This window comes from Monodelphis domestica, chromosome 1 (genome assembly GCF_027887165.1).
Source record: "Monodelphis domestica isolate mMonDom1 chromosome 1, mMonDom1.pri, whole genome shotgun sequence".
Classification (NCBI taxonomy): domain Eukaryota; kingdom Metazoa; phylum Chordata; class Mammalia; order Didelphimorphia; family Didelphidae; genus Monodelphis; species Monodelphis domestica.
The window spans coordinates 233,671,488-233,694,429 of record NC_077227.1 but is presented as its reverse complement, the minus strand read 5'-3'; the positions used below and the strand labels follow the sequence as shown (position 1 = coordinate 233,694,429).

General features: G+C 36.1%; 1 protein-coding gene across 9 annotated transcripts in view; it reads right to left on the bottom strand.

Annotated features, from left to right (window-relative positions):
• The window catches only part of EML5 (EMAP like 5), a 235,727-nt gene that overhangs the window by 19,716 nt on the left and 193,069 nt on the right, over nucleotides 1–22,942 (bottom strand). For 4 of the 9 annotated variants that reach the window (XM_007472659.3, XM_056810565.1, XM_056810564.1 and 1 more), the window contains 2 exons: nucleotides 22,507–22,715; nucleotides 18,008–18,165 (listed from right to left, as the gene is read on the bottom strand). In XM_007472659.3, the coding sequence (XP_007472721.2) occupies nucleotides 18,008–18,165; nucleotides 22,507–22,715 (367 nt within the window). Of the gene's footprint in view, nucleotides 1–8,848; nucleotides 8,899–18,007; nucleotides 18,166–22,506; nucleotides 22,716–22,942 lie in introns of those variants that run through there. The other 5 variants (XR_008914938.1, XR_008914937.1, XR_008914940.1 and 2 more) reach the window with 4 other exon arrangements.

The window sequence follows — 22,942 nt, the reverse complement described above, 5'->3', positions numbered from 1 at the left end:
TATTCTGGGAAGCTTTCTGATTCTAAAGATCTAAAAAAGTGTAGAAGATGTTTCCTTCTCAGATAGGATTACTGGTAGATCAGGGAAATACTGTAAATATAGTCAGTCATCTCTGATTTCTTCAAAGCATTTGACAAAATTACTTATCCTTGAGAATAAGACTGAAACATGCAGGCCAGGTATTAGTACAGTTGGGTGTATTAACAATTGATTAAATGACTAGACTTTAAAAACTTATTAATGTAGAGTGATATCTCTAGTAAAATACCTAGGAATATGTCCTTGAACTTAAAATTTTAAATATCATTGTTTTCAGATATAGAATACCTAAAAACAATGGATCTTAAACTGACCTGAAAGTTATATATTGTGAAAATTCATTAAATACATATTCTAAAAATAATTTTAAGAGATTATAGCCATCATTACTGTCTCATCATCTCAAACATTATCAAGTGTTTATGATGTACTGGGCACTGTGCTAAACATTCGGGAATACAGAGAAAGGCAAAGATATGGACCCTGCCTTCAAAAAGTTCATGTTCTAGTGGAAGAAACATTACATAAGTGACTGTCTAGAGCTAGGATCCAATTAATACAAGTTTGAATTATGCAAAATTCAAAATGTGGTGGCAAAGAACTAGAAATTGAAGAGATGCCCATCAATTGGGAAAAAGCTAAACAAGTTGTGGCGTATGATTTTGGCATATTACATTATAAGAAATGACAAGCAGGTTAATTTTTTTAAATGGAAAGACCCACATTAAATTATGAAAAGTGAAATGAGCAGAACCAAGAGCACATTATATTTAGCAACAGAAATGTTGTTTGAAATACTTGTGTATTTCTACCTTCAGGGAAAGAACTGATAAACAGAAATAAACAAAACATAGTATTAAATATACACATATCTTTTTGTCAAATGATACCTTCTTTAAGAGGCAGAAGGGAGGAAGGAGTTACCTGGGTATTTTAATGTAACAATTAAAAACATATAAATATAAATTTTTAAAATTCAATTCAGTGATTTGGTGTTATAAAATACTAAGTCTCATTTAATGTTAGCCAAAATTCAGTTAATGTGATAGGAGCAAGATGAAGCTTTTGAACTGTTATATTGTCAGTCTTCATTTACCCACTGTCATATGTGGAGGTTATATCCTGCTGTATATCATATTATCAACAGCTATGTTTATGTACCCCGACCCCACCCCCCACACATATATAGATACATAGATACATAGATAGATAGATAGATAGATACATACATACATACATACATATAAAAGAATTCTTGACAAAATGAAGACCACTTAGATGGAAACACTACCAGGACAAAAAAGAAGAGGTTTGTTCTTATTCTAAAACAAAAATTTGATGGAATTAAATGGCATGAATATGGAATGAGACGTTGGAAGGCCTAAATCTAAGGCATGGAATATTACAAAACATGCAGATGAAAGAAAAGAAAAAGGCAATATTGCACTAGCTTTCTGTGGTTTGCAACTACAGTGAATAGAAATATTTCAGTGATAGAAATGGATAACTTTAGTTGCATAGATTGAAGGTTAGCTTCAAGTTTATTTAAGGCAGTGAAAAAAAAAGAGAAGTGAAATAGAAAGAAACTTTTACTGGTTACAACTGGTTGGTAGGATTACTTTAAAACTGAGTTCAACTGCAAAATGTAAAAATTATTACAACATTGATCAGTAGAATGAAAATGCAGTGGCTACATATCCTGATATTCTGATAAAAAAAATCAAAGGTGCATACAATGACGAATAAATGGTTAAAGAGGATGACATATACTTATTCTAGAACAAAGATGCCTTACAGATTTTATATTTCTAAGAAAGGAAAAAACACAACCTGTATTTAAAGAATCTAATGATGACCAAATACTTTCTTTGGGAGGTAAGGTAGGAGAGGATTTAATATTAAAACCAATAATTGTGTGCAACCACTAGTTGGTTCTAGTTCTTTGGTGCTCATCTGAAGTAAGTTCTTTTTGAAAAGTTATTTTCAAATAATTCTAGTCCAGCTTTTGAGAAATATTTTAAGAACAACTCTACAATTGAAGCATTACTAATTTTAGATAATGCTCCAAGTAATCCAACTATATTTGGTTCTCTGTGGAGAATGTGAGCATACAAATTCACTGAGATGTGGATAAAAGGATTTTGTACCTACCAGAGTATGTATGAAGATTTAAAGAAAAGACATTTCTGTATTGTGACAAGGAAATCACTTTAAAAGACTGATATATATTAATTTAAGGTCGCCAAGGAATTCAGCTATGTAATTCCTAAATGAAAACTCAAGTCAGCAGTCAACCTTTTATGGAGTTTAATTACAAACAGGATGAAGAAAGGTATTAGAGATAGAGAGAGAGAGGGAGAGAGAAAGGGGAGAGAAGGGAATAGGGCTTAAATACCCCTTCTGTTTCGGCTGGGCCAAAAGGCCCAAGCCCTTAGATAGCTGGGGCAAAGAAAGGAGATCAATCCCTATTACTCACGTGACCAAAATGGAGAAACAGTCTCAGGGGCCTCCACCTCCAGCTTCCTTCAGAGCCAACCCTCAAAGCACCACCTCTCAGACCAAAAACTCTCCAACCAAACAACCTAGTCCTCAGACCCCTCTATCTTTAAGGAAACCATCCAAGTTCCCTCCCCTCAGTTCTCACATCTACCAATCACTGTCCATGTCTTCCCTGTGCCAATGGTGGCTCTACCTTAACCCAGGACCGCCCAAAGGTCTGTGGCTTTGCACATGTCTGTTGAAGGTCATATTCTCAAATAATTAAATCTTGATCCTTTGCTACAGCCCTTCCTAAATCCTGTTACCCTGAGTAGGGTAGAGATTGGAATAATTAAATTTTGATCTATGCTGCAGCCCTTCCCAAATCCTGTTAGGACTGAGTAGGGTGGAGATTGTAATTTCCAAGACCTGGTTCTGTCATTCCAAGTATCTCTATTGTATCAATTCTAAAATCAATCATGACTCAAAGAAATTCCTGTTCTATGCTTAAGCATAGGTCAAAGCCCTTTCCATTGTTCAGCAAAAGGTTTCTGTCCTAAAAGTAATCTTAAGAAGGGAGGAGGAGGAACCTCCCATGCCAATGGGGTTCACATTCCAATAGAGTTCCCACTATCAATAGGAAATTTTTCAAGTATGAAATTTCCCAATGGTGAAATTTCCAACATTTATAAGTCTAAGAAATTTTAAGGTTTACAGTATACATTGCTAAAATATTTTAAGGAACAAAGTTTTTGTCATATTGTTGTATAGATCTATTTTTAGGTTTAATACTCCATTTAAAAATTGTTGCTTTCTCTGACTATTCTATAAATTTATAATATCTATCAATTTATGATAAACTTGAATTGGAATACCTTATCTTTTGCTGTTACATTAATGCACAGATTAAAAGCATTTTCATTTCACTTCCTTTGGGAAGTTTCCTTTGTAACTACCATATTTTACATATAACTTCAAAAACTGTGAATTTGAATAATACAAATAATTATTTCTAATGTAATCAGGGCCTAGTTGTATAAACAAAATATATGCCTTGTAATAGGAAGGCACTAGCAATAGGAAGGACCAAAAAGGCTTCTTATTGTAAGGGGTAAATTTAGGAGTTTTTTACTAATATATTATACTAATGGTCACCAGGGATTTAATTTAATCTCAATAAAAATACTCAAGTCAGTTTGGGAATTTTATGGTTGTTTAATTAATATAGAGGGAAGGAATTAAGAATAGAGAGGGAAAGGGGTATAAGATCTTTCCGGCCTAGCCTAAGCCAAGGGGAGTTCAGAGAACTCAGGCATGAGGCTTCGTCAGAAGATAAAAACTAGCTCAGCTTCCTAAGAGGATAGTGTTTGGAAAGGTAAAGGAAAAAAATAAGAATCAGCCTAAATTCACTCACCTAGCATGCTCACGCCAAGACCCAGGATGCCAAATAGCACCCAGCACTTCCCATGTTGCCAAGAGAGACCAACGTCTCCACAAGTGAGAGACAGGGCGAGAGCCATGTCTCCATGAGAGAGCCAGAGCTATTTCCTGTGAAAGAACCGGAGCCACCTCTCTGCGAAAAGAGCCCGGAGAGAGGAAGAGCCGAGAAATATATGCATCTCACATGTACCAATGGTAGCTTAAGCTTGACTTAGGACAGCCCAAGGGGTCTGTCAGTTGTTTCTTATTTGTCACTTGCTAGCACCATGTCAGTCATAGGCCATCCTCCTCAAAACTTAATCCTTAAGTTGGGGTGTAGACATTCCTGTTTGTTAGGATTTTTAAAAACTAATCAGGGCGTAGAAAATCTAAAATTCATATTATAGAAGGTAGAATTTGAACTGAGTTTTGAAGAAAGCAATGAAATCAAAGTAACATTCCTGGAATAAGGAACAGACAATGAAAAGGCTGTTTTAGGGAAAATAATGTGTAAAGGAATAACAAAATGGTCTTTGTTCCTGGACCATGGAATATAGGAAGAAAGTAGATAGAGCACAAGGAGCCTAGAGTGGTAGAAATGTACAAGTTTTGAAGGGCTTTGGACAATTATTTTAGTTTGGATTAATTTGGTTCAGTTGTTTTAGTTGTGTCTAGTTGTGTCTGACTCTTCACGACCCCATTTGGGGTTTTCTTGGCAGAGATACTGAAGTGGTTTGCCATTTCCTTCTCCAGCTCATTTTACAAATGAGGAACTGAGATGAACAAAATTAAGTGACTTACTTAGGATCACCCAGCTAGTAAGTGACTGAGGTCAGATTAGCACTCAGGAAAATGATTCTTCCTAATTTTAGGCCTAGCACTCTATCCACTGAGCCATCTAGCTGCCCCTTAAAAGGCAAATAAAGGATTTTATATTTAATCTTGGAGGTAACAGGGAGAAGGGAAGGAGCTGTAAAAAGGTGAGACTTATACTTTACAAAAATCTTTTTGATAGGTTTGGATGAGAGGTACAGACTGCATTGCAAGGACTTGGTTTGCAGGGAAAAAAACCATCATGCAGAAGAGAATGGAATTCTGATGTCAACAGGGGATAGGCTAGAACCTCTAGTCAAGAAAAGATCATCAGGAGTTTGAGAGAGGGTTCTTCTCTTTTTTGAACTGGAAGGGAGAGGAGCATCTTGCTGAGCTCAACCTGTTGTGATCCCTCATCTATTTGAAGAAAATCAGATTAGCCATCTTTCCTCAGTAGTGGACAGAGATTTTTTTCCCTTTGGGGAAGATAAGAGACTACCCACCCAAGAAGATTTTCAATTGATCTCTTCAATAACTGTACATCCTTCTATATTAGGAAAATCCAACAGCCTGACTCCACAATCTTACCAGAGACTCAGGTCCCCAGACCTGAGCCCTCAACCCCTGAGGGAAATTTAGGTTAAAATAGTAATTAGAGATTTCCTAATTTTCCCTCTACCCTCAACCTAACATTTCTAAATACCAAAAAGAATAAATAGATCTTAGTAATCCAGAAGAAACTGAATATCTTATTCACATAATGTACTAAGGGGATAATATCTATCAAGTGAAGAAACCAGAAACCAGAGACTGAAGGGGATTTCCTCCTTACCTTTCAGTTCTGGACCTTGATCAAATCTCTCATCTTTCCTTGTGTAGCTCTACCCAAGAGAGGAATTAGTGCTTCTTTTTATCTGTCCCCCCTCTCTTTTAAATCTTTCAAGCTTTGGTTCCTGATCCCCTGCTAGTACATAGGTTAAGAGCAAGATGGTCTGGTGTGGGAAAAAACTTGAGGCAAGGACACCAACCAGTAGGTTATTTTAAGAGTCCATGAGGGAAATGATGAGGATGGTGGCTGTGACAGAATAGAGGAGATAAATGTGAGAGATATGGTAGGTAAAAGTAGAAATAACAAGCCTTGACAAAATAATGTATATGTAAGTTTAGAGTGAGGAATTGAGGATAATGTGGAGATTTGGTGTCTAGGTAACTGGAAAAGAGTAATTTACTTGTCAGTAATAAAAAAAGTTAGAAGAGGGAAGGGTTTGGGAGGAAAGACAATGAATTCAGTTTTGGACAGGTTAAATTTAATATGCCAATGGGACCTCTAGTTCAAGAGGTCTAATAGCAGTTGAAGATTTGTGACCAGAGGTCAGGAGAGAGGTAATAGCTAGATAAGTACACAATGGTAATTATCTGCAAAGAGATGATATTTGGACTCAAGGAGCTGATGAGATCACCAACAGAGATAGTGTAAAGGGAAGAGAGAAAAGGACCCAGGACAAAACCTTGGGAACCAAGAGTGGTTAATGGGTTTAACTAGGAGGAAGATCCAAAAAAGAAACTTGAGTAGCTAAAAAACACTCTGAGGGTCAGAGTGCAATGTCATTAAAACCTAGAAAGGTTAGGAGAAAAGGATGATTGTAAACAGTGCCAAAGGTTGTATAAATGTAAAAAAAAAAGTTTGAGGATTGAGAAAAGGCCATTAAATTTATCAATTAAGAGACTATTGGTAACCTTAGAGAAATAACAGTTTCAGTTGAAATGATGAGCCAGAGAATTTTGAAGAAAGTGAAATGAGAGAAAATGGAGGCAACTATTGTAGAGAGCTTTTTCAAAGAGTTTAGCCATGAAAGGGAAGAGAAACTAGTGGGGATGGTTAGAATGAAGGTTAGGGAGACTTGAGCATATTTGTAAGCAAGTAGCCAGTAGACAGGGAGAGATTGATTATTAGTGAGAGAGGAGAATGCTAGAGGGAATAATCTGTTGGGATAGATGATATAGAATAAGATCAAGTGTGCACATGGAAGATTTTGCCTTGTGAGTCACCTCTTTGTGTGAGACCAGGGTAAAGAGGGAGGTAGTAGGTTTGAGATATCTAAGATATATGAAACAAGGAGGGAAAAGGCATTTTTCATTTTTTTGATGAAGTATGAGACAAGGTCTTCAGTTGAGGGGGTTGGAGAAAAGGGTGCCATGGGAGGCTTGGGGAGATGAAAGGATTTAGAATAGCATGAGTGGGATCATGAATCAATTAGGAAAATGTAAAAGAACTGCATTGCCATAGAAAGGTCTCAGCTGATATTATGTAACACAAATTTGTAGTGGACCCCTCCCCGCCATATGGTTTCATAAATTTCTCCAGCTCTTTTCAGCAGTATGAAAACAGGAACAAATGCAATGGACAACAGGAGTAATTGAAGGTTGGGCCTTAGCAAAGCATGATTGGTGATAGGATAAGAGGGCTAGGAATTGAGGGTAGAGGATAGTATAGAGATGAATAGGGAATAAGGTAAGGAAGCAAAGATAGTACAGCTAAAGGAGAGAGAGCAAGAGAAAAAACCAAAGACTCGTAGAATTGGAGGATATGATGAGGACAAACAGTTAGGGGATGTAAGAAAAGAATGATAAAATACTATGATTATGATCAAATGAAGGAATTCAAAAATCTACTAAAAAGAGTTTATGAACATAGATACAGGCCATTTGTGGGTAAAGGTGAGGTGCAATGTAGCCACAATAATACAATTTCCCCCCAATTACATGTAAAAAGAGTTTATAACATTTTCCAAAGATTCTGAGTCTCAAATTCTCTTTTTCCCTATTCCTACCCTTACTAACTTGCTGAGATGGTATGCAATTTCATATAGATTTTACATGTACAATCACCTAAACCATTTTCAAATATTAATCCTTTTGTTGAAGGAAACTTGGAACAAAAAGAACATGAAAAAAGTTTGCATTGTCCTGGATTCTCCATGAATTCTTTTTCTGGAAGTAGTTGGAATTTTTTTTTTTTTAGTACAAGTCCTTTGGGAGTGTTTTAGATTATTGTATTGCTGAGAATAGCTATTATTTACAGTTGTTGATTATACAGTATTCCTGTTGCTAAGTATTGTAATGATGGGGAGTAGGAAAGAGAACAGTTGAGGGTGAACGGAATGTTGAGAGATCTACAGGTGCAAGAACTTCTGGGATATTTTCCTGAGGAGCAGGATCATGGGTTCAGAGACACAGGAGGGAGCTGGAGGAGGAGCTGTTTCTCTGAGTCATTTCAAGACACCTTTGGAGATTTCTGTCACAGACAGAAATCTTAACATCACTGGTTCCTGTTACAAAACTGAATTACTCTGAAGACTTTCATTTCATGAACTATTGAGATTCTGGACTCAAATCATTGAGCGGTGCTCTCTTCCCGTTTTTATCTTTTCCCCCTTCTACCTCTCCCCTGCCTCACAAGATGACCTTTTATTCCTATAATTGGATTATTTAGAAATATAGGATTGAAGATAGATTCAGGGGAGGTAACTTTGAGACTTTGAGAAGTGGCAAACTCCACCTACTTCGAGGATGGACCTTTGAAAAGGGATTTCAGAAATTAGGGTGACCTACAGCCAGCCCCCTAACCTCTACCTACTTCTCCTTTACCCCAATTCACAATGAAAATACATTTGAGCAGTCAGATAGCAAATTCAATCTTATTTATTTACATCAAGGGAATAAGCTCATTGGAAGATTGCATCTTGCTGCCAGCTTTCAAGAAGACACAAAGGGGAGGCTTGTGAGCGCCCCAAAGTAGTGCATATCCTGATTGCAGTTTCACACACCTCTCCTTGTAGAAATCCTTCACCAAGGGGAAATCTCCATTGTGTCACCCTTAAGTATTCAGGGACCCCTGAAGGGTGGTGGTGAGGGAAGCCATTTCATCAACCCTTGCCTCACTGCCTTCAACCCTCATTCTCCATCTAGGGAGTCCCCAAATTACAGTGTTCTGGTTCTTCTTATTTTACTCTGCTTTAGATCCTGTAAGACTTGTAAGTTTTTCTGAGTTCCCCCTCCTTGTCATTTCTTCCATTGTAATTATATACTATAAACTTACCCAGCCATTCTCCAATTGATGGGTATTCCTTCATTTTCCAATTCTTTGCCCTATTAGGGGTAAAATAGATTTGGATTTCATAAGTTAGTGACAGTAGTGAATCTGCATAGCCTTGGTTGGAACCTTGAGCAAAGTTTGCTAGAATTCTGTGGTGCTGGTAAGAGTTGGAGTTTTCCAACTATCACTCTGGGGCTAAGCAAGGTCCTAGAGGGTGCTTTTCCTGACTCTCTGGCTATTCCCTGTGAAAACCTTGGGAATAGCAGATTTATAGTTTGGGAAGAGGGAAGTGGCAGTTTGGCAGTGGTTGGAGAAAAGAAGGCTGACAGAAAAGAAGCAAGAAGATCTTTTGTCTTTGTTTCTGTGAGACAACAGTGGAGAAAAGGCTTTGGCCTTGCAGGCCAGGAAGCCATTTCTGGTTGACCTGGCTCAATTTTGACTAGGCTGACAGTACAGCAGTGACTGAAGAACTTTTGGATGGTGTTTTTAAGACATATACATGTTTATGAGGATATTAGAAATAGGTTATTTAGTCAGTATTTTGGGAAATAAAGGAGCAGGTCTGGTTTTTACTAGACAGAAATGGTTCTCATGAGAGACCTTGAGTTGGGTGTGGTTGAATTAGTCCCCTTCTTTTTAGACTTAGGGAACCCTAAGGGATCTTTGAACCCTATCAACTATCCTCTAATTCCTTTACCTTTAAAATACTAAGAGTATTCGAATTTATATATCTTTCTCCTAGACCCTTCCTGTCAGCCAGTTTTACTAGGCCCTAAAATCTATCACTGCTCATCTCAGCTCACAAGACCCAATTTCAACAGACAACCAGTTGGCTTTTTTACCAACAACTAAGAAGAAACTTTTAGATAGTTTCCAAAATTATCTTAACAGGCCCCCCAACAAAAAGAGCTCCTTTAGACATTTGTGCACATATAGGTTCTTCTGCTTTTTGTTTTTTATTTCCTTGGGACATGAACCTAGTGATGGTATTGCTGAGTTAAAGGGTATGTACTGTTTTAGAGCCCTTTGGGCATAGATCCAAATTGCTCTCCAGAATAACTAAATCAGTTCACAATGCCCCCTACAGAACATTTCCCATACCTCAAGTTTGATCATTTTTCCTTTTCTGTCATAATAGTCAATCTAATAAGTGAGGGGTGGTATCTAAGAGTTGTTTTAATTTGCATTCTTATAATAATGATTTAGAACATTTTTTTTCAGGATGAGAGAGCTTTAATTGCTTTGTCTGAGAACTGCCTCTTCATATCCTTTGACCATTTTTCAGTTGGGGAATGACATTCTTATCCAGTCAACTCATTTCTTTATGTATTTGAGAAATGAGGCCTTTATTAGAGACTGGTAAAATTTTTTGCACCATTATGTATTATTTTTCATCCTATTTTTCTCTTGGTTTAGTTTCTAACCTCCACCTCCCCCAATTTGCTATTAGCCCTACCTTTTTTCCCCTCCTCTTTTCCTGTAGGTAAGATAACTTTCAATACCCAATTGATTGTGTATGTTCTTCCCTCATTGAGCTGATTCCAATGAGGATTTACATGCTCTTCTCCCCACTTCTGCCATCTTTCCCTCTATTGGGAACACTTTCATGTCCAATAATTTATCCCATTCTATTTTTTCTTTCCCACCCTTCCCAATACATTCCCCTCTCTCATTCCTTAATTTTTTCATGTCATTCCAACATATTTAACTCACACTGTTGCCCTGTGTCTATGTATGCTACTTCTAACTACCCAATAATGACAAAGTTCTTTGGTGTTATAAGAATCATCTCCCCATGTAGGGATGTACACAGTTTTAACATTAATTAATGTGTTTTGATTTCTCTTTCCTGTTTACCATTTTATGATTCTCTCAAATCTTATATCTGAGAGTCAGATATTCCATTCAGCTCTGGCCTTTTCATCAGGAATGTTTTCAAGTCCTTTATTTCACTAATAGCAATTTTTCCCCCTTGAAGGATTACACTTAATTTTATTTGGTAAGTGATTCTTATTTGAGGTCTTAGATCCTTTGCTCCCTGGAATATCATGTTCCAGGCCCTCTGATTCTCTAATGTAGAAGCTTCTAAATCTTGTATAATACGGACTGTGGTTCCATGATATTGAATCATTTCTTTTTTGACTGCTTATAATATTTTCTCTTTTCCTAGGAATTTTGGAATTTAGCAATAATATTCCTAGGAGTTATTCTTTCAGGATCTCTTGCAGGAGGTAATTGATGGATTCTTTCAATTTCTATTGTACTCTGGTTTTAGAATATCAGGGTAGTTTTCCTTGATAATTTCTTGAAAGATGAGGTATAAGCTAATTTTTTTTTTCATCACAGTTTTCAGAATATCCAACAATTCATAGATTATCCCTCCAGGATGTGTTTTCTGTATCAACTGTTTTCTAATAAGATGTTGTACCTTTTCTTTTTTTTTCCTTTCCATTCTTTTGATGTTGTTTGTTTCTTAATGTTTCCTGGAGTTGTTAACTTCCATTAGCCCAATTCTAATTTTTAGGGCATGATTTTCTTCTGATCTTTTGTTACCTCCTTTTCCATTTGGCTAATTCTACTCTGTAAAAAGTTCTTTTCCTAAGTGAATTTTTGTACCTCTTTTATCAATTGTTTTGGCAACAGTTCTGTTTTTAAGAGATTAATTTCTTTAGTATCTTTTTGTATCTCCTTTACCAAGCTGTTGACTCTTTTTAAAATTATTTTCCTGTACCACTTTCATATCTTCCCCTAATTTTTCTTCTACCTCTCTTATTTGATTTTTAAAATCCTTTTTGAGCACTTCCATTCATTCTTTCTGGGCATGACAATTCCAATTTTTTATTAGAGGCTTTGGATACATTAGCATTGACTTTGTTTTCTTCTGAGTTTGTGTTTTGGTCTTCCTTGTCACCAAAATAACATCCTATATTTTTTTCTTGCTTGCTTATTTTTTAGCCTGCTTGTTTTAATTTTAAAAAACTGTTAAAGGTGGGCTCTGTAATTGTGGAGCATCGGTCTAAGCTTCTGGTTCTTTCTGCAGCTGCCTTCAGAGCTGGCTCTTGGGATCTATTCAATTCTAGTTCTTCCTTTGTATTCTTATAAATTTGACTCAGTTCTCTACATATTTGGGGGATTGGGCCTTTATCAGAGACACTAGCTATAAGTGGTATGAGATAAGGAAAGGTGTGTTTAATACTCTCCCAGTCTGGGCTCTGGTCTGTGAGTAACCACACTCTTTCCCCCCTTGGGACTATGACTGGAGCCTCCAGTTCTCCTGAGGCTGAAATGCTAGCATATGCTAATGCTCCTCATCATCCTGAAACTGTGCCCTAGGACTGCTACCTGGATCTGCATGTAGGCAATGCAACAAGAGCCTTATACCCAGAGCCAGGAAAGGGACCACTATAATCTCCTTCTGAGCAGTTGTCTAACCCCCACCACTTACCATCTGTGGCTGAGAGCTCCAGAAGCCTTTGCTACTGATTCAACTGCCCCCAAGGACTGTTGCTAAGGGGATATAGTGGGGGTCGGGAGCTGCCTTGGCATGCTGCTTTGCACTCCACTTCCAACCCAGTGTACTAGATTTTTCATGTTGGCCTTTTACGTTGTTTTGGCCTGAAAAGTTAATTCATCCCTTTTTTGTGGGTTCCAGAATTCATTTTGAGGCACTATGTCAGTTTTTTGGAAGGTGATTTGGTGCTTGGAGCCATCAAGTCACGATGTCTTGATAAGGTCACATGTGTTAACCAAGAGATCACAGAGTGGCCCTTTGGCACAAGATGTTATTGCCCACTCAGTCCCCTTTGCATGACCTCTCTCATTAATATCCCTTACCTATGGAATTGATATTATTACTATTCCCCCCTAACCTCAGAAGGAATAATATAAGAGCAAAATACCTGTACTCTATTTCCCCAAAACATCGCCAAAAGATCAGACCCTCAAACCCAATCTCAAAAGACTACCATGGGTTAACTTTTACTTAGATACATAATTCCCAGTAAAAATGTAGCCACAGGCCAAACCCAGACTTTCCCATTCACAGAAACTTATTCTCACATAAAAGCCCAAAAAATTGTACAGGTACAACAACCTTCAACATGCCTCAGTGACTTGATTTCACAAACCAGACACTCACCAGTCAGAAACTCCCTGCTAACCCTGAATTGTATGCTACTCTGATCCTTCAAGCTCAATACTGTGATTATTGTCTTTAAGAATTTCTGATTATTTCTTTTTATTAAAAGTAATAAGTAAATTTTCTTGATTGTAAGCTCAAACTCCTCACAGATTAATGAGAAAATCAAGCCACCTGTGACGAAACCATTTATCTTATGTGGAACCTTTGTCCTGTCAAGAATCAATAGTTACAATACAAGAATATAGTCTGATCTCAGAATGTTAATCAAGTGATTTGTTAAAAGTTAATGTATCACTTTTCCAATTATCTTTACTTGAACATGTATGTTAAGTAATGTATATATGTGCCAAGAAAATGGGTATAAGAACAAACACCAAGCCTGGGCATGTTGGAGCAGCTACCAGATGCAAAGCATGCCCATGGCTCAATGATATATACAGCTGTCTTCCCTTTGTTATTTTCTTCTTCTGACTTCTGGAGCCATAAGTCAGGCTGGACTTTGCCCATGGCAATTTGGCACAAATCAGGTAGGTCTGTGTACTTTCCCTGCCTTCTTGGCTCTGCCTTCTATAGTTCTTTCTTCAATATAAGCTCTGGGGTAGATATTGAAAATATTATCTCTAACCAATGGGGAAACCCAGGATCAGTTACACAGAAGTGATTTTTTCAGCTACTGAACTAAGCTTGGAATCCAAGCAGTACTGCTCCAAATCAAGCATTCTTAAGTTATAAAGCTATTGAACTTGTTATATACATACATACATATATATATGTATATATATATCTATATATATATGCACCATGCAACTATATGAATGCAATAGGATTACAGATTATTATATGGCATATACTGAATTTCCCTATGTTCAGAAGAGAGACATTATCCTCATCGTTCTTTTTTCATTTTAAAAAATTATATGTAGAAATAATTTTTAACAACTATTATCTGACATTCTGTGATTCAGATTCTCTTCATCCCTCTCTGCCCACAAGGTAGTAAATACTCTGATATAGGTTTATGCACAGTCCTCTCATGCAATACATATTCTCTATATTCCTCATGCCATGAAAAGAAACCTCACACACACAATAAAAAACTTGTGAAGGAAATAAAGTGGAAGACAGCATGTTTTGATCTGCAATCAGACTCCAACAGTTCCTTTTTTTTTGGCTATGAATGGCATTTTTCATTATGAGTCCCCTGGGGTTGTCTTAGAATTTTGCTTTGCTGATAATAATTCAGTCTTTCACAGTTGATCATTGTACAATATTTCTGTTACTGTTACAATGTTTTCCAGGTTCTGCTCAGTTCACTTTGTGTCACTTCATATAAATCTTTCCAGGTTTTTCTGAACTCATTCTGTTTGTATCTCCTCATGGTGAAATAGTATTCCATCACAACCATATATCACAACTTGTTCGGTCATTCCCCAACTGATGGACAGTTTTTTCAATTATTTGCCACTACAAAAAGAATTGCTAAAAATATTTTGGGACAAGTAAGTCCGTTCCCCTCTATCTCTAATCTCTTTGGGATACAGACGCAGTAGTGTTATTGCTGGGTCAAAAGATATGCATAATTTAATGGACCTTTGGATGTGGTTTGGTATTGCTCTCCTGAATGCTTTTATCAGTTCATATATCCACCAACACTGTTATTATAGTCCCAATTTTCTCAAGTCCCCTCTAACATTTATCATTTCCCTTTTTGGTCATATTAGCCCAGCTGATTGGTATAAGGTGGTATCTCAAAGTTATTTTAATGTGCATTTCTCTAATCAATAGCTATTCAGAGCATTTTTTCATAAGACTCTCAACAGAAATTCATCTGAGAAATGCCTCTTAATATCCTTTGACCATTTCTCAGTACTGAATCCTTTGTATTCTTAAAAATTTGACTCAGTTCTCTACATATTTGAGAGATTAGGCCTTTGTTAGAAACACTTGCTATAGGGGGCAGCCGGGTAGCTCAGTGGATTGAGAGCCAGGCCTAGAGATGGGGAGGTCCTGGGTTCAAATCTGGCCTCAGATACTTCCCAGCTGTGTGACCCTGGGCAAGTCACTTGACCTCCATTGCCTAGCCCTTACCACTCTTCTGCCTTGGAGTCAATTCAAGGCAGAAGGCAAGGGTTTTAATAAAAATAAAAAAAAACAAAAACAAAAACAAAAAAAACACTTGCTATAATCACTCCCCCGCCCCAATTTTGTTCTTTCCTTTATAATCCTGGTTGTAATGGTTTTGCTTGTACAAAACTTTTAAAATTTAATGTAATCAAATTATCTATTTAATTTTTTGTGATGTATTTATGTCTTGTTTGGTCATAAATTCTTGCCTTATTCATAAGTCTGAAATGTAAACTAGTCTGTGTTCTAATTAGTTTATGGCATCACCCTTTATTATTTCTAGATCAAGTGTCCATTTTGACTTTATTGTTGTATATATGGTGTGAGTTGCTGATCTATCATACTATTTTCTAGTTTTCCTAGCAGTTTTTGTCAAATAGTGAGTCTTTCCCCCCAAAACATGGATATTTGTGCTTACTGAACAAGAAGTTACTATGGTCATTAACTACTGTGTGTTAATTACTTAACCTATTCCCCTGATACATTACTCTATTTCTTAGCCAGTGCCATATTGTTTTGATGATTATCACTTTACAATATAGTTTGAGATCTATTACAGCGAGGCTTCCTTCTTGCATATTTTTTCCCATTAATTCCCTTGATATTCTTGGCCACTTGTTCTTCCATGATTAATTTTTAAATTGTTTTTTTTTCTAGCTCTATAAAATAGTTTTGGGTAGTTTCATTGGTATTACCCTGAATAGGTAAATTAACTTAGCTAGGATTGTCATTTTTATTATATTGGTTTGGCTAATCTATGAACAATCAATATTTTTCTAGATGTTTAGATCTGACTTTTTTGTATGAAAAGGATACTGTAACTGTGTTCATATCGTTGCCATGTTTTGTTAGGTATACCCGCAGGTATTCTATATTGTCTACAGTTATTTTAAATAGAATTCCCTTTTCTATCTCTTGCTATTGGATTTAGCTGGTGCTAAACAGAAACGCTGATGATTTATGCGGGTTTCTTTGTATTTATATTGTCTACTGCTAATGTAAATTATTTCTATTAGTTTTTTGGTTGATTCTCTGGGATTCTATATGTATACCATATCACTTGCAAAGAGTATTAACATTGTTTCCTCATTACCTATTCTAATTCCTTCAATTTCTTTTTTTGCTTCTATTTGCTATAGTTAGCATTTCCAATATACTTGTTTTTCATAATTTCTCCCTTTGGCTCTTTAAAAGGCAAGGGAGCAAAAAGATTTCTGAGTAAGAGCCCCCCTGCTGTGTAAGCAGTCAGTTGGTGACAGTTGGAAGGGTGTGGCTGAGAGTTGGTTAGTAAGTTGCAGGCAGTGGAGAAAGGGCTTTGGTCTCTGGTCCCCTGGGGAGAGGAGCAGCAGTTTCTGGCTCTCTCTGAGACTGGCAGTTTTTGACTAATGGACAGTTGTGGATAGAGAAAAAGGATTTAAGGCCTTAATAGCCTTATTGATTAACTTAAGATAGGTAGTTAGATAGTGGATATATTATTAGATAGACAGCATAGGTAGATAGGCCAGGCTTGGCAGAAGACACTGCTCTCAAAGGCAGATAGATAGGGTCCTTTAGAAATTTTAGTCAGAAATGGGATATTAGGTGTAAGAGTTCTCTCACTTTCCTCCTTTCTAGTTCCTATTCGAGCCTTCCTCAGAATACATTGTTTTGTGTTTTACCAAACTCCTACCCCAAAATTTAATCCTTCATACTATTAAATACTAGGAGTGATAATGGTCATAGTTTCTTAACATCATATTTACTGGGAAGGGTACCATTTATTGCCATAACCTAATGGTTTTACATAGATGCCATTTATCATTTTAAGGAAAGGTGTTATATTTTGTCAAAGGCTTTCTGTATCTACTGAGATAAATATATTTGTTTCTGTTGGCTTTGTTAATGATATGGTCAATTATACTGATAGTTTTCCTAATAATGAATCATTCTTGAATTCCTGGCTATGGTTTTAGGCTCCAATGATTTATCAGGGTACAGGAACTCAAGAGAAAGGTACAAGAGTACAACTGATTAAATATTCTTTTAATAATGTATATTTATGCACATAATAAAGAATTTACCACTTATAGCATTAAAATAATACATTAGTATCCTTTAATTTTTCTTAGTTATTTGCCAACAAAGTACTTTTTGAGATGAAAAAAATATAATTATAAAACAACTTTGTTCATCACATTTGATTTCATTCCATTTCACTCATTTTTGCCTTTGTAGGCTTTTCCACCTTCACCTCAGCAGCCTTTACACCTGTGGCTCCCTCCTCTGAATGGTGAGTTTCTACTAAGTCCGTCATTTCAAGAAGTTCCAAGCCTATTCATGCTCACTTTTCTATGAGGTCAACTCTCGAGTCACGACCTTGCCCCCTTCACAGGTATCCCTTCCCATTCATTGTCACCTATGTTCACTGGAAGAGATATCTCTCCAAATGTTTATGTTATGCATGTGGAAGGAACTTAATAAAGATTTATGGAAATGGATTGTAGTTATAATGATAACTCACATTTATATAATAAAGTTTGTGAGGTAAGTAGTGGATTATTTTCATTTTACAGATAAAGAAATTATGTCTAAGAGTTTAAGAACTAGATCTGAGTCATCTTGTTAGTAAGAACTGGATAGAACTGTGATGTGAACACAGGCTTCTAAGTCTAATTGTCTGAGGATCTCTCCCATTAACAGAATTTCTAGAGTTCAATTTATACTGGGAAAAAATTTGAAGAGATAATAACGATAAGAATGAAATAAGGAAGAGAAATATGAGGAGAAAAAACTGACACAGTAGTTAAAAAGTCAAATAGAGATAAATAAGTGGTAACCTCATAAATATTTATACATATTAAAGTTTCCATTTAGTTGAGAATCTAGTTAAAACTTAAAGTAATTAAAAAAATACTTACGGTCGTTCTTTGCCACCTGTGACTATAAGCCCATCTCTCAGGGTTGTGTACATTGCAAAGACAGGTCCATTATGAGCTTTGGCCACAATGCGAATCAGAATATGGTCTTTCCAAACACAGACATCTCCACTGATGGTACCTGTAAATGTCAAGTTATTCTGAAAGGGGAAAAATACACTTATCAAAAGATTTAAATGAGGAAAATAACTGATGCAAGCAATTCTAATATAAAACACTGATGTGAGAACACTGATTATCTGTCTAAAAGTTACTGATGCCTTTCTTATCTTTCCATTCAACTGTCTATATTTTTCTATTATTTGACTGTTGATTAGAATCTATTTGAGAACAATAAAGCCTTGAAGAAATAACTTAGTGTTGCCATTTTTAAGTTGTGTTAAAGATATAAAGAGAGAGGTGTCTGAAACCAATCCTTGAAGAATTTTCTAGATTTAGGTATCCTCAACATTTTAACAGATCCCTGATTTTATCACCATGGACTCCACACTGAAGCAAATCAAAATTCTTTAATGCCTTAGTGAATGATATTGAGTTGTGGCCAAAAAAAAGTCACATGTTCTTGTCAGCCTCAAATTTTAAAGTGCAATATGTGTCAGTTATTTTATTTTTTAAGGCATTAAATTTTATTTTATTTTTTTCTCCAATTACGTTTAAAATAGTTTCTAAGATCACAAAACTTTGGAAAACCTATGTGGAAATTTGTTATTACAAGTAATTGATAAAATATCTATACAAAAAAAAGTTTCCAACATTTTCCAAAGAATTTTGAATTTCAAATTCTCTTCTTCTCCGAATCCCCCCAAGAGATGGTAAGCAATCTCATACAGATTTTACATGTACAACTATGTAAGACATTTTCCCATATTAATTCTTCTGTGAAGAAAACAGGAAAAAATTAAGAAAAGTGAAAAAAGTTTGCTTTGGTCTACTCAGTTCTTTTCTCTGCAAGTACATGGCATTTTTAAAAAAATTATCATGAGTCCTTTGGGATAGTCTTGGATCATTGTATTGCTGAGAATAGTTAAGTTATTAACAGCTGTTCATTGTAAAGTATTCCTTTACATGTTCTCTTGGTCTGCTTATTTCATTCTACTTCTCCTTCAGTTTGTGTCACTCCAGGTTTTTCTGAGTTCCTCTTGCTTATTTCTTGAAGCACAATATTATTCCATTACAATCATACTATAACTTACTCAGCCTTTCCCTAATTGATGGGTATTCCCTCACTTTCCAAATCTTTGCTCTTCTAAAAATAGATGTTTTAAATATTTTTCTGCATATAGGATCTCTCCCTTCTCCCCCAACTTTTTTTTTAATCTCTGGATACAAACTTAGAAATGGTATTTCTGGGTCAAAGGGCATTATATACTGTGTTATAGCCCTTTGAGCATAGCTCTAAGTTCTCCTGAATGACTGAATCAGTTCACAACTCCCCCAACAATGCATTCGTGTCTCAGTTTTCCCATATCCCCTCCAAGTTTTGTTATTTTCTTTTTGTCATAATAATTGATCTGATAGATGTGGGGTAATACTTAAAGAGTTGTTTTAATTTGAATTTCTCTAATTAATAGTGATTTAGAGCACTTTTTCATGACAATAAAGAGCTTTAATGTATTTGAGAACAGTCTGTTCATATTCTTTGACCATTTATCAGGTAAGTAATGACTTATTCTTATATATTTGACCACACACACCCCATTTGACCATTTATCAGGTAAGTAATGACTTATTCTTATATATTTGACTCTTTTCTCTAAGTATTTGAGAAATGAGATCTAAAAAGACTCATAAAATTTTTTGGACCATTATAATTACTGTGTATTATTTTTCCATCCTATTTACCACTCTTTACTTTCTAACCTCCATTTCCCCCAATTTGCCTTCTTTTCTATCAGCTTCACCTGCCTTCCCCTCCTAATGTCCTGTAGGATAATCCCATCTTTGCCTCTATTGTGAATGCTATTTCATGCCTCTTTTATGTGCAATATTTACCCCATTCTATTTTCCCCTTTCTCTCTTCCCAATGCATTCCTTGCTCATAACTTAATTTAATTTTTTATGCCATCCCATCATATTCAACTTGCACCGTTGCCCTTTGTCTATGGATATTCCTTCTAACTGCCCCAATAATTACAAAGTTCTTTGGTATTATAAGAACCATGGCCCCATGTAGGATGTACACAGTTAAACCTTATTAAATGTCTTTTGATTCTCTTTCCTGTTTACCTTTGTCAGTTGTTTTATAATGCACACTAACTTTAGATTAGCCTTCAAGAATTTAAGATCAGTGGGGCAGCTGGGTAACTCAGTGTAGAGAGGTTCCAAGCTGTGTGAACCTGGGCAAATCACTTAACCCCCATTGCTTAGCCCTTACCATTCTTCTGCTTTGGAACCAATACACAGTAGTGATTCTAAGATGGAAGGTAAGGGTTTAAAAAAAATTAAGAAAATAATACTATTAAGTAAATATTCTGTTAATCAGTCATCATAGTTAAATCTTACTAGATTTAAATTATAGTTAAATTTTAATAATATATTTGAAGCCAAATAGTTGATTAAGAAGCCAAATTGTTCTCTACCACTATTGTTTTGTGAAGCTTACTGAGGATCTCTGAAAAGGATAAAATTAAGTAACCACTCATTAGTAGTCATTCCTCTGCCTATTATACTTGTTCTTCCTTTTCCTCCTTTGAGCACAGGGGGAGAGGGAGTGAGGGGGAGAGAGGGAGAGAGAGAGAGTTTGTGTGCTAGCTCCTATGCATATTGGTTCTTTTTTTTTTTTTTAAACCCTTACCTTCTGTCTTGGAATCAATACTGTGTATTGGTTCCAAGGCAGAAGAGTGGTAAGGGCTAGGCAATGGGGGTTAAGTGACTTGCCCAGGGACACACAGCTGGGAAGTGTCTGAGACCAAATTTGAACCCAGGACCTCCCATCTCTAGATTTGACTCTCAATCCACTGAGCAACCCAGCTGACCTGTCTTATGCATGTTCTTGTTCTTATGTGGAGAAGATATAAGCAGTTTCTCTGCCCTCCCCAACCTTTATATAACTTCCTCCAAAATCAATGAATAAATCATTCCCTATACTCTATTCATAGGATAAAATACAAACTCCTCAGCCTGGCACTTCAGACTCTTTGCAGTTTGATTTTAACCCACCTTTGCAGATCTATTTTTGTTTTTACCAAACTTTTTCACACTTTTTCCCTTTATATATTCCACATTCCAGTGAGACTATGAACCACTCTATGATCCTGTCTTGTCTTTACCTGCCCTCATTCATTCACATTGGCCATCCCTCAGAAAGAGAAAGTACATTTTTATGATCACTTTCTGTTGACATTCTCTTCCTTTAAGATTGCAGTCATGACCTATTTCCTATATAAAGTCTCACCTTGTCCCCCAGCTGACAGTAAATCTCTCCATTTTAAAAAATTTCTAGCAGTGTATATGGACTTCTCTTTTACCTAGTCATATTCTACTTCATGCTTATTTCTGGTACGTGTCTTACTTGCTTCTTATTTATATGTGTGTGCATGGTAATATATGTCCTCCAGAGCAAGGATTATATTATTTTTCACCTTTGTATTTTCACACAAAGCACAGAGATTTGTACTAAATAAATAAGCACTTAAATAAATATTTATTGAATTGAGATTGCAAAATCCATGTCATTCCTCTACTTTTATTATTTAAAAATGCTTAAAACACAAACCTGAAACCTAAAAGGTAGAAGAAACCTTAAATACAAACACAGACTTTCTGTCACAAATTATCTTTCTTATAGTAGCAAAGGCATGGCTTGCTGTTTCTTAACTCTGAAAGGCAGTTTTTAGGAATTTGAAAAACTACTGAAAGAAGATATATATATTAGGAGATCTGGATGCCTTTTTATTCTGTCTCCTGTTGTAATCCCTCCCCCCCCCCCCCCCCACCTCCCCAGTCTGTTGTAATTCTGAATAAGTCACTTGTCTTCTGTAGGTGGAAGGTAAACATCCTATGATTAATAATGGTATATAAGAGTGGCAATCATACTAATAATTCACATTTATAGTGTGCTTTATTGCCAAGTGCCTTTCTTGCAAAATAGACACAATTCAAGTATTCTTAAACACGTTTTAAAGAGGAGGGAAAGGAAGCTCAGGAGGTTAAATGGCTGGGCCCTGCTCAGCCAGCCAAGCAAATAACTGAGATGGGAAATAAAGGCCTCTTGATTGAATTTTATCCAGTACTCTGCCTTGATACTTAAATAAACTATTATTTCCTTCTCCTATTTGAGAAAAAGAATATCAGGGAAAAGTCAAGGAGGTTTACAGTTAAGATTATATAAGTCATTGTAGAAGACATCTGTCTGGGTAAGTAAATTTAGAGAAATACACTTACGATACAAAGTTACCAAAAATGGTTAAATTGATACACACACGCACAAACACACACACACACAAACACACACTTTTTAAAAGTTCAATTAAGATACATACTGCTCCAAAAGCTACAGCAAGCATTGTTTGCATCCGGGCATCTTCTAAGGTACTCAGCAGCCCTTTCTTATTAAGCAGAGCTCTTCCAGCCAAGGTCCAGAACCTGACGTGTTTCACTCCCACTGAAACAAAGTGAGTATCTGAATCTGGTCTGAATTCTGCTACAAAAATACGCTGGTTATGGCCAACTCTGCTGGCAATTCTGGCACCTAGTAACAATAAATAGCAACAATGAAAACTTTATAAAAAGGTATCAAGTTTAAAATCCTCAAAACCAATTAAAAAAAAATCTTATTTACTGGTTGCTTTATAACACATTTTTCCCGAATACATTTTCCTCCCACAGTCATCCTTTGAAATAAAATTTTTAAAAAGAGGAAAACAGGCAGCTCAATAAAAGTAACAAATATATCTACTATCAGTCAGTATATGTCAG